This window comes from Cynoglossus semilaevis, chromosome 16, assembly GCF_000523025.1.
Source record: "Cynoglossus semilaevis isolate Cse_v1.0 chromosome 16, Cse_v1.0, whole genome shotgun sequence".
Lineage (NCBI taxonomy): Eukaryota > Metazoa > Chordata > Actinopteri > Pleuronectiformes > Cynoglossidae > Cynoglossus > Cynoglossus semilaevis.
This window is the reverse complement of record NC_024322.1, coordinates 11109684-11121836: the sequence shown is the minus strand read 5'-3', so window position 1 is coordinate 11121836 and position 12153 is coordinate 11109684. Positions and strand designations below refer to the sequence as shown.

Here is a 12153-nt window from a genome sequence, read left to right as displayed (position 1 = left end):
AAAGTAAAAACTAAAACTTTATGTTATGGATAAGGCACATGTTCTTAACTTTTTTATGACAATCCTTCTCCTCACACACAGATGGCAGCAGCACAGAGCGAGGTCCCAGCAACACCACCGCCTCTGCCTCAGCCTCCCACTCCACCAGCATCTGCCCCACCCCGGTCTCAGCCCCAGCCCCAGCCTCTCCATTGCCCCGGCCAGGGGGTGAGCTTTGCTCAGCTCAGCTCAGCTCTGCTCTGCTCTTGCCCCCTGACAGCAGCGGAGCGATGCTGGCGCACTCCGGGTTCAACAGCTAGACATCAGCCCTCGCGCGACCACAAACACAAACCCGACATCCCCCGTCAGTCTGTCTCTGCCTCCCCCTCGTTCCCCCCCGAAACCTCCCTTTTCATGCAGCTGTTTGAACTCTTCTCCATCGAAGACATCTCTCCGTGCTCTTCCAAACGGGGATGCGACGTGCAGGGCCAACGGTGTTGTCGACTCGATCAAAGTACACTGTACATGTATACACAATGCTAGCCTGCTAATGTTTGTATGGGGACAATCTGTAGAAAAATGTCCTTAGCTGTCTCCTTGTGGCCCTGATTCCTTTCGTCCTCCACTGCATCAGTCCATTTTTTTCTGCATCCTCATCCTACGACCTTTGCCCCCCCCCACCGTCCCCCTTCTTTTCGTCCCGTAGTGCATGTCCCGAGAATGGTTAGAATCACCCGGACTCGCCGTCCCATCTCACTTCACCTCTGCAAAAAAAAAAAAAAAAAAAGGCATGAGGCTCCAGCACGAGCATACACTTTACACACACACATTCACAGAACCGACAAATGCATCACTTATACACACACACACACACACACACACACAAATTCATGAAACAAACTCACGGATGCATGAAGATCCTTATGTATGTGAAAGGAAACAGTCCATTTTTGGGCGGGTGGTAGTTTTGTCTATTTTATTTATTTTTTATTTTCCCCTTTTGTCTAAGGGTTTTTTTAACGGTTACAAAGGCTGTTTTACTCGAACCTCCATCTTAAATATGGGGTTTCACAATCCTGGGCAGATTTTTTTTTTTTCTTTTTTTTGAATTGTCATGTGCGATGGATATGTCATGGTCCTGTGTGCTTGTATAATATATACATACAGTACAAAAAACAAACTTGCAAACATACACAGTTTATATATTACTTTTCCTTATGTATAAAAAGTATATATAGATATATGTATATTAACTACAATGGTTCAGAAATCACTTATGGTGAGCTCCTATCTGGCAGAGCAGTGGCAATATTTGCCGCTGCCTAAAGACAATAGACTTAGACCTGGTGGCATTTAGTTTTTTCTCTGGTCCTCTGTTGCTGGAGTGAGTTAAGATTCCAGCAGTCACTTCTCCGTTCTACCGTGGTGTCTGTATTAAGGCCGTAGATGGATGGATTTAGGGCATTGCTCTATTTCACGTCTGTTCACCCACTCTGTCTGTAACGGTGTTTCTGCGACAGCGTCTCAGCGACTTCTGCCCCACGTAGATCTTCCTCTTTGTCTCTGTGAAAAGCCAGGATGTTTCGGTGGCACGTCGTCTTTCGTCAGCTGTTTCGGAAAAAGCGTCGGCGGCGGTCCTCGGGTGCGTCCGCCGGCTTCCTCATGCGTTTCCTCCACTGACCGAAGTGATAGCCTCGCCTCCTTTGTCGTCCACCTGCCGCACATAGAGCCAGTCGGTACAGTCTGTCAGAGCGTCTTATTTACAGAGAATACTCACTGCATTTAAAAGAAAAGCGGATAAATGAAAGAAAAACAAAATAAAAAAAACAGAATTTGTATATACAGTATAAATGCTCCTTACCAAAATTCTGACTTGTATGTTGTTTTTTATGTTGATATGTTGATTATTTTTCCATCCTGTGTTTAAGGTATGTATATATGCAGACCCATGTACTGTTTATGAGCAAAAACAAAGATGACAAAGGGTTGGGAAAGGTTTAAAAAAAAAAACGACAAAAAAAAAAAAAAGAAAAGAAAAAAACAGAATCAGGGCGAAACTGATGTTGTTTATGGATATTGTCGATTGATAATGATGATCAGCTTTATCCAGCCATATGTTCAATCTTACCTGTACAGTACAGTAGATGACAGCTGTATTATTGTAACAAGAACTAGTCATGTATAGTGTAACTATAGTTTGGAGTGCCTTTGCTTTCATACACCTTCGCCTTGTTCCCCCTCAGCCCCCACCCACTCGATGACACCCCCCAACCCCTGTCCCCAATATTGTGGCTCTCCCTTTGGTGCTGTTGAATGTTCTGCTAGCGTACACTACACTTATGTGCACATACAAACCCTGCCCCTGGCTCCGCCCCTTCATTGCTCATTTTAATGTCATTCACAGACATTGGTTCGTTGTCAGGACTGAACTGGTGATGAAGTCGACTAATGTTTCTTTTTATTACATATTTTATCATGGAAACACACACACACACACACACACAGACACAGGCCAGAACAAACAAGTGTAAACCACATTCATGGAGTGTGTGAGGAGTTGGTGCTGCAGAGGGCAGCGTGGAGTTATTAGAGGGCCTCTTCTACCGTAAATATCTATACAGTACAGTCCGGTGTCTGTATTACTCACAGTGTTGGTTCTTTTACCAAAGCTAAACGATGATGTAGTTGTGATGAGCCATCCTCAGAGGCAATAATATATTCTGACTCTTCTTCTTCTCTCTGGATATTTGGTTGTTCCTCCGTCCTCTAGGTCTGCATTAGGGGGGTGGGGGTTCAGTAGCACCTAAAGGGGTCGAGTCATGTAGCTGTTCTATCTCCTGCTTGCTGTAATTTTTGCATTCATACAAGTGTTGCTACCCTCCGCCAGAAAGTCTGGCCACTTCACCCCAAACCCAAATTCAGTTCAATTAAAAAAAAAAACACACACACACACAAAAGCTACCAAAAAAGATGACCTACAAGTATAAATGTTAGTATGTTAATATACTAACATTTATACATGTTTAATATGCTTACTGGGGTTAAAGAAAAAGATAAGAAAATAATACAAAAACATCTTGTATACCAGTACTACTACTTGAATGCCTCTGTTTGTGACTGAAATTTTTATTTCTTTTGGTTTTTTTTCCCCTTTTGTTCTGTGAAGGTATGCTTAATGTGCACCTCTGTAAATATTCCCCCTGCGTGCTCTGAGGAATAGTTCCCTGGTACTGTAATTTGCATTAAATAAAGAGTAGGATAGCCTGGAAATGAAAACACTGACTGTTTCATCTTCTTTTAGATGTCGCTTTATAATAATACGTAAATATAAACTGCGGTGGACTAAAGTTAACAAATGCAACAGTTCTTGATCACGTCAATTACCACAGACACAAAAATATATTTCATTCATAATCCTCGTCTTTTTAACCATTAAAAAATTAACATTAATCACACTTCCTAATCACATTTCAGAGACTGTAGACTGGAACAGTCGAAACCTGAAAATATGTTGGTGAAAGAAAAGATGAAAAACAAAAACTTAAATAAACCAAACACAGCCAGTTGAGCAGAAAGTGATCAGGGTTTATGCCCCAACAGTGCATTTCAATTGAAATTATTATCCGTTATTACTTACCACTTTGACTTTACTGACGACAGACGTTGTATTTAGTGCTCAGACAGTAGTATATTTAGTATGTTGCGAACTCGGATGTTTTTAGTCATACTGTGTCAGAACTAATATATTTGGACTGTTTTTATCCCTGACTGTTTCACCGGATTGGCACACGTTCTCTATCCTTTCAACTGAAGCGCCTCTCATCAGTGTCTTCTAACCTTTTTTGAGCCACAGCAAATATTTGGAAAAAAAATATATTGAAAAAAATGGCATACACAACGAAATTGTTTTGTAAATAATTGTAAATAATTTTATGACTAAGTCAAATTTGATCATTCTATACATTACACTTGATGACTGTTAGCCTACTTGAACTTATTCACTTGTTTTCACGAAACAACTTTGTTGTGACGTGAACATGAACACACTGTTATCTAAAGGAAACACATTGCATCAATACTCGTGGTCAACCTGAGAACCATTTGTGGGCAACATTACTTTGCAGTTGGGAGGTTATGTTGCAACCCTGCAGGAAAGCTAGTTCCTCAAAGCTAACTTTGCCACCTCACTGTCAGCTGTTTGTGTCTGTAAGAGACAAACATCGTCCTAAAATTAGAATCCAGGAAAAGAGGAACAGTCTTGTGTCTTTTTCGACTTGTAGATATTCCTCACACTCGAACTTCTGCTGTTTCTACCTTTAATGCTTCCCAGAGACGGAAAAACTACGACTAGAAAAGCCGAAAACTAACTTGTTTTTTTTTTTTCTTCCTGTTCATCCGTTATAAACTCGGTCAAGTTTTGACCTTAAGTGTTTGGACTGTGAGTCAAACCACAGACCACAACCTCAGTCGGAGCTAATCTGTATTGTAATATCACTGACCTGCAAATTGATGATAGAGACAGGCATAACAACATCACCCATGTCCACGCTTTAAAAGTAGCTAAATCAGAAAAATTTCCTTTAGTGTGACTCTCTTTTTCACCTGCCATAACCAACAGTTTCCACTAGGGCGAGGCGATTAATCAAAATGAGAGTTACTGTTAAAACGATTTTCTGCTCTCCATGGAGAGGCGAGCGCCTTTCATTTATGACATAAATAAATGTATAATTTTATATGCTGTATGTGTTTCCAGATTTTTTGCATAGCTGTTATTTATAATATATATTTATAATCTCAAATCAATGAATAATCATTTTGGATGAATTAAAAATGAGTCAAATGATCGCGATGATTCATAGTCATTGTTTCCACCTAAAACTTACGCATTTGCATTTCTCCTTCAATTTAAGTACAAGAACATTCATCTTCTAAAAAAAGTCATTTTGGTCGAGTAACTAACGTTGTGTAACTTGTTTTTTGGTCCTTTTCACAGAGTTGTTATCATGTTTTTCCCATAGATTTGACGAAGGCAGTGGTTTATGATACTGCTCGTGTAGCGTTTGACTTCATGTCAGACACCACTCGCTCATGTGAGTGGCACGAAGAGGAAACTGGTGTGTTGTCTTATCAGGTGACATCCTGTGTGTGGGAAGAAAGAAGGCAGACGTAGAGGAAAGCTGTTTGGAAAGGGAGGAGAGTTGAAAAGATGGGAGGGATTTGTTAATCACCAGTAGAGTGCTTTCAACTTCACATGGAGGAGGAGAAAAAGTTGCTTTTTGTCACTTGGGTTCATTTACACAGGCCTGAACATGCTGGAGATCAGGATCATTTGAACGCAGATTGGAAACTCCAGGAGTAAAGTTTTAAAAACTTGCTTGTCTATCTGATGCCTCCTGTTCTGGTGGAGTGACTTCACAGAGAAACCTGAAGGCAACATGGAGATGAGGGACCTGTTGTGGATTGGCGTGGCTGTCATCCTCCTGGTGGACGTTGACGTTTGGGGCCAGGATCCAGGTTCGAAGATTTTCTTGACAATAACTGATATTTAACTGTAACATTCTACACCTCATGGTACGTGAGAGTAGACATTTTCTTCACTGCGATTCAACTGCGTTGCCATGACTCACAAAGCATATGTTCACTGGAAACGTCGTGCGTGGAGGTGTGCTGGTGCAGGCACTGTCAGCAGAGGGAAATGTTCCATAACTGATTTATGAAAAATCAATTTCAAATTCACATCTAAATCACAGAGTGGCGTCTCCCCCACTGTGGAGTCTCTGACTCAGCAGGATGGAAAGTCAGTTCAAGAGCTTTGGTTTCACTCCCCCACAACAACTGGGTGTAAACACACACAGTGCATTTAGTAAAGTGGGTACGCTTACTGTAGACCCTGTACCCACACACACACACACACACACACACACACTATATTTGGTTTTTGTATATACATACACATAATATATCTACCACCTCTCTGTGGTAATTTGGTGGGTTTTTTGTCTAAGTAACTGTCTACTACATTATTATTCCACCAGTTGTAACCACTCTGTGATGGAGAGTTTTCTTATCTGATATTTCAGTGAAATTCTGAATTCCAGTTCCTTTTTAACAGCTTTGTTTTCCAAATAATTCTGTTTTGGTTTTGGTTTTGTTTTTCACCCTTGACCTCTGAGACAACTGCATGTGATTTCAAATGATAAAAACAGTTTTCACCCTTGACCTCTGAGACAACTTTAAGGATCACGCTCATGATACTGTATTTGCCTCTGCATGTGATTTCAAATGATAAAAACATCAAGAGTTTTTTTAATTTTTCTTCTAAAGCACATAGTTCTGTTGATTGATCACTAGTTTCTGACCCCTGTTGGACTAACTAGCTGCCTAACTAACTAACTAACATTTTACTAACATAATTCTTTCTTTCAATCACAATTGTGTCTCACAGGAACTTATCACTTAACCACTTCCATGAACTCCAGCACTGATGGTAAACCAAAAGTCTTATCGTTGTTCTTTTTGTTCTGTCTTTTTAAGATCAAGATAAAAACTTGATGAATGACATCATACCTGTGGTTTGAGCCAATGATCAGGATTAGAAGCTGTCAAAATGAACACGTTAAATGAACATGTAATTATTTTTGAAATTATTTAGATTATTTTTTTATCACTATTGATATCATAGGTTGAATGACATGAGTCACAGTCTAGACACGTTATTTACCCACACTGTGGGGAAAAGGGTTTCATTTCACTGAAACTTATAATTCCATCCCAGTGTAGTTTAGGCATGTGGTTGCGGAGGCCTAGACTTCAGCCTCAGTGAGTGCTGGTCTGTAAGTAGGTCTACAATTAACAAGATGACTAACACAAGCTGTGTTTTAAAGGCAACTCTCAGCGTGTTCTAGAAGTCGCCGTCACTAAAATCCACCAACTCTATCAAGCTGTTTAGTGAGTTATACTTATACATATTTTTCCATATAAATACGTAAATCTAGTTTTGAATTAGTCAAAACTAAAAACAGTTAAAAAAGATGAAAAAAGGAAGTTTGTCTAATGTAGGAATGATAATTGATGTGTTAAACGTGATCAGGCCTGATTAATCTGTGCTTACTCTGTGATTGGGATCATCAAATGAAAATAATGTCAGTGTCTCAGTGTCACTGAGTGGTGGGAATGTTAAAACGTCATCATTTTTCTGTTCGTTCAACGTCCAAAAGCAGCAGCAGGAGGAAGTTTCAGTGGCAAACAAATTAAAAAACGTATTTTTAATACCTTAAAAACACACACCAAAATATTATAATTTTACATATTTATATGTGAGATAATATATTTTAGTTATATATAAATGGCACAGTACTGTGTAAATTAATTAACACTTATCTTTGTATAAAAATGTGTTTCTTAAACAATAATCTCTGTTCTTTAGTAGCGCATGATTTTCAAGTCATTTTTGTCTTTCCTCTGTGTCTGTTTCTGTTTCTTGTCCATTATTCCAGGCGACTCCGGCCCTTCGTCCCCTCGCAGTCAACAGATAAAGAACGGTAGAAGTTCATTCATGTCAAATGACTGAAGAAAATCCTCATTTACATTTGATGTTTTCTGTAGTTAAGACACTACGTCAATAACGTTCTACACGTTTTCTTCCAGTTGTTGTGCAGAATGTAACCGTCAACCTGGGCAGTGACGTGAACCTGACCTGCGGTGAGAAAAACTGGAGCGAGACCCTTTACGTTTTATGGAAAATTAATCTGAAACACAGGAGCTGCGATATAACCCGTGAACAAGACAGCCCCACCGTAGACAAGTGCAATGACAGGAAGCAACTGCTGAACGCGACCGGGTCTACATCCTACCTCAGGGTCCCACACGTCTCACTGGACGACGTGGGAATCTACACCTGTGAGTCTGCCTTCAACGGGGGAAACAACAAACACGTGTTCAACGTCACGGTCACAGGTGAACATTCATCTTCCCCTGCACTCAAACTAGTTTTTAAAACCAACAAACTCCATTATTTCTGCTGGTCGTACAGATGGTTGAACAGAGAAACTCCTCTGATATAAGGGTTATAATTAGACGTCCGTCCGTCAGTCATCTCATCAGCTTTAATGATTGACTTCTTTATGAGTACTTTTTATTTGAACAGGATTTGTAAACCTTAAAAAAATGACTAATTGTAAAATCACAGCCATGGATTCAATTTGTGTTTTTGTTTTGACAAAAATAATAAAGGGATCGATTGAAATTAATAACGCTAATAAACAGAAGATTTTGGAGAAACTTGAAAATTGCTGTTTTGTAGACACTTAAAGAACATGGTGTGAGGTCAGAACGTCTGAGATGAAAGTGCTACATAAGCCCAGATGGACATTTCCAACCTAGCCTTTTACCTAGCCATTTAAACAAATGTATAATGAGTAGAGATGTCCATCATAGGACAGATAATATCGGTCAGCTGATATTGTCGGTCCGATGTTAGCATATTATGTAATATCTGTAAGAATCGTTATCGGTTTTTCCTCCGATAATGAAAACCCGATAACACAAAGCCTGGGTTTCGCAAAATGATGTGTGCCCTAAAAAAAGATTCGGGGATGAACGGCTGTATATTAACATAAAAGTCACTAGATGGCAGCATTGCAGCTCATTTAATTAATCTCGTACTCATACAGTGGTTTGTACAGATAAATAAATAAATAAATATTACCAGACCTATACGGTTGATATCGGAATCGGAAAGTAAATTTTTGGACAATCGGCAAATCGGTTATCGGCAAAAAATTAATATCGGACATCCCTAATAAGGAGTCATTTAAACTCCTTAAATACTGAAGACCCTGAATCAGTGAGCCTTCTGTCCAAATCATTAACGTCAAAAACACTTCTAGATAATTCTATTCCTTATCTGAATAAAGACAGAGTTCAAATGAAATCTACTCAAAAAGTTAAATCTCCAAGCCCTGAATGTCTGGATTTTTCTTCTTACATCTTCTCTCTCTTTTCTCCCTAAGTTCCTCCTGAACCTTCAGCCTGGTTGGAGCACAGGTCCAATAAGATGGTCGCTGTCTGTAGAGCTGAAAGAGGAAAACCTGCTGCCAACATCAGCTGGAGTTTTGACACAGTCTCACCGTCGGTGGATTATCACGACACGTCCGATGGTTTTATTTCAGTAGTCAGTAGTCTGGAGCTGGCCGAGGACACTAACATTGAGAATCTGATCTGTGTCATCACCCATCCGTACTGGGTGAAGGGCGTGGTCCTGGTACCAGAGGTCAAAAAAGGTGTGTGTGTAGAAAAACCTGTCATCATTGTGGTGCCTTCTGGATGACAGGGGGATTTATTGGATGTAAAAATTGTTGGTTTTTTTCAAGATAAAAAGTTTGTGAAAATTTCATTTTACTTCATTTATAAAGTAACTGACATTTGCCTTTTCTATGCTATCTATTGGGGAAATGCGGGTATTGCAGGGGAAAGGCAGAAATATAATAAAAATAGAAATTAAAAACATCATTTGGACAAGTTTGGTGAGCCGGATTAAAAAGCCAAATGGGCAACCGACCCCCGGGCCGTAGTTTGTCCATGCCTGGAGTAGGGTATCAGCCAATCACTGACGGTGTCCCCTAACTCTAACTTCCTTTAACTCCTTTCTGCTCTCAATCACGATGTTCTGGGGCTCTGTAAATGTAGAAAGAAAAATTCTGATATTTTCAATCAAAGTGAAGATAGTTACTTTAGATTTAAACTTTACAAAAAATGAACATCTAAAAAAGTGGTTTCCAAAGTGAGGGGCGGGTCCCACTAGCATGAGATGAGTGATTGCAGTGGGGAGTGAAATGGCTTTCTTGTTTGTTGCATTGATCTATAGGAGGATTTAGTAATTAAACAAAAAATGTTTTCTCTTCACACAGGATACTTTTTCTGGCTGTTCATTTGTATTGGAGTGATCGTCGGTGTGATTCTAGTAGTTTTTGCATTTTTTGTACAAAGGAAAATAATGCTTACGAGGTACGTGCACTCAGCAAAAAGATGTTCACAGCAATTGAGAGGTTGTTGTTGTTGTTTGACCTGATCTTTCAATCTCATCATTGACAGGCGGGCGAACACATGTGACACATCACTGTCCAAATTTCCCTCGGTGGGTTTTCATCTTCACACTGTTTACTGAAACACACTGAAACGTTAATGACACCTGTTTTTTTTTTACCAACAGACGGAGTATGTAGAGGAAGTAGAGCCCTACGCCAGCTACGTTCAACGAGTGAACTCCATCTATAACTGAGCTGCAGAATGTTATGGCCGGATGTTCTGTCCACCCCCCACTCCGACACACACATTAATGTGCTGAATACTCTTTTTTCTCTGTTACCGCAACTCTCTGAGCAACAGAAATTAATTTAACCAGTAGGTTCTGTGACGGAAAACGTGTTGCAGCTCAGATTAGAATCAGGGGAAGTCGAAGCAGTGGTGTGCTACCTGATGATGCAGTAAAACCTAAAAAACTCTGCACTTTATGCTTTAAATTTCAAGGCCAAAAAGGAAAAAGAAAATATCTTTAGTGCTAACAATTTTAGAATTTTCTTTCTATTTTTTTAATGTCACCTATAAAGTGAAACCAGCAAGACGCTTCAAAAGAGTTTGGACGGAGAAAACGTGTCACATCCTGTTCTGTTCGTTCCACTATTTCACTAAAAATCTGAATATTTGTACAGGGGTGAGTTCTTCCACAAGGTCGGCTCTTTTCTTTCTTTTCTTTGCGTTTTTTTAAATATTTAAATATTTCTGTTTGGGAAAGACCAGATCTTAATTGTTGCAGTTCTCCAAACAGACTCTAGGGCTGCTCATGATGTACAGAAGACCTGAACAGTTGTTTGTTATTAAAATATTGTTTAAAGTAAACAAATACTATGTAAGTATGTGAGGTTAAACTGACGGGGAAAAAAGAAAATTCTTTTTGTCCATTTGTTGATTCAATTTATGTTCGGATTATTTCATAATCGGCAGATCTTATTTTAAAGAAGTAAAACAGCTTCCTTTGAAATGGGCTTACGTGGGTGTTTCCGTTTTCTTATGAAACACTGGGCATATGATCAGGTCAGAGCAGTAGCTTCTGGGTAATGTGTGTGAACGTTGTATTTATTACTTTGCCGTAAATATATAAATACATTAACGGCAGTATTCAAATTAATGTAACGAAAACAGTGGGTTACATGACAACGGTATTCTCTATACATATACAAAAGTCAAAAGCAAACCAAACGAACTTGAAGATGAAGTCCTGTCGACTTGTCATCAAAGGATGACGACACTTTAAAAGTGAGCTAGAAAGTCTTTCTCTCAGTCAAAGGTAAATGGTGCACCCCCCCCAAAAAAAAAACAAACAAACAACAACAACAACATGTTTTTAAAACACCTATCTATCTATGAAAATATGATCTATTCTGTTCTCTTCTATCTTCTCTATCGAATCTTCTGCTTGGCAGCGTGAAAACACTATCTGCTGCGCCATCTACTGGTAAAACAAGGTATAATTTTTTTGCGGCACTAAATTGAAAAGAAAAAACAAACATTTAGAAGTAAAGGTAAAAGTCAGAGGGTTCAAGATCTTCTAAAAAAAAAAAAACACTTAATATTTCTATTTTTATATATCAGTGGTTTTCCAGGTTTTAGGTCTTTGTTCCTGTAGTGTGGTTTACATATCCAGATCCGGGGATGCTGCTGCTGCTGCTGCTGCTGCTGCTGCTGCTGCTCATGAATCCCCCTGGATCCCTTGGCTGCACGTAGAGATGTTTAAAATTAATTTTAAAAAAATGAAACTTAAATGCTTCACAGTCTACTGATGCTGAGCTTCTGACATAAAAAAGTGTATATAACATGGCATATCTGTCATGTCATCTCAAAATTAACATCACATCTGGATTTTTTTTATGATGATATTATCACCTTTTTTGCCATCTGGAAAGAAACAGTTTTTAGCCCATGAGCACATAATCATCTGAACATTCATCCTTGGACGATGCGTCAGAATTACGTTCAGGTCGAAGTTCTGCTGGAATCTTAACTAAAGTATAGTCACAGTCGTCCTCAGATGCAGCTCTGGTTGTTCTGGATCTGTTAGAAGACATGTGATCGATGGAGGCGTACATTACATCCTCTCCAGACTGTGGAAAACAGAGG

General features: G+C 39.3%; 1 protein-coding gene across 2 annotated transcripts; it reads left to right on the top strand.

Moving 5' to 3' along the window:
• The first annotated feature begins 147 nt into the window (after positions 1–147).
• si:ch211-214p13.9 (cell surface glycoprotein CD200 receptor 1-B) lies at positions 148–11599 on the top strand. 2 transcript variants are annotated; one of them, XM_017039846.2, is made up of 8 exons: positions 148–5493; positions 6425–6466; positions 7476–7520; positions 7627–7935; positions 8991–9260; positions 9888–9984; positions 10072–10114; positions 10190–11599. In XM_017039846.2, exons 1-8 carry the CDS (start codon positions 5415–5417, stop codon positions 10256–10258), a joined length of 954 nt encoding a protein of 317 aa, XP_016895335.1. In that variant the 5' UTR covers positions 148–5414; the 3' UTR covers positions 10259–11599. The 2 variants fall into 2 exon arrangements, with proteins under 2 accessions (XP_016895335.1, XP_008326916.2); XM_008328694.3 differs by lacking the exon at positions 6425–6466.
• Positions 11600–12153: the final 554 nt, after the last annotated feature.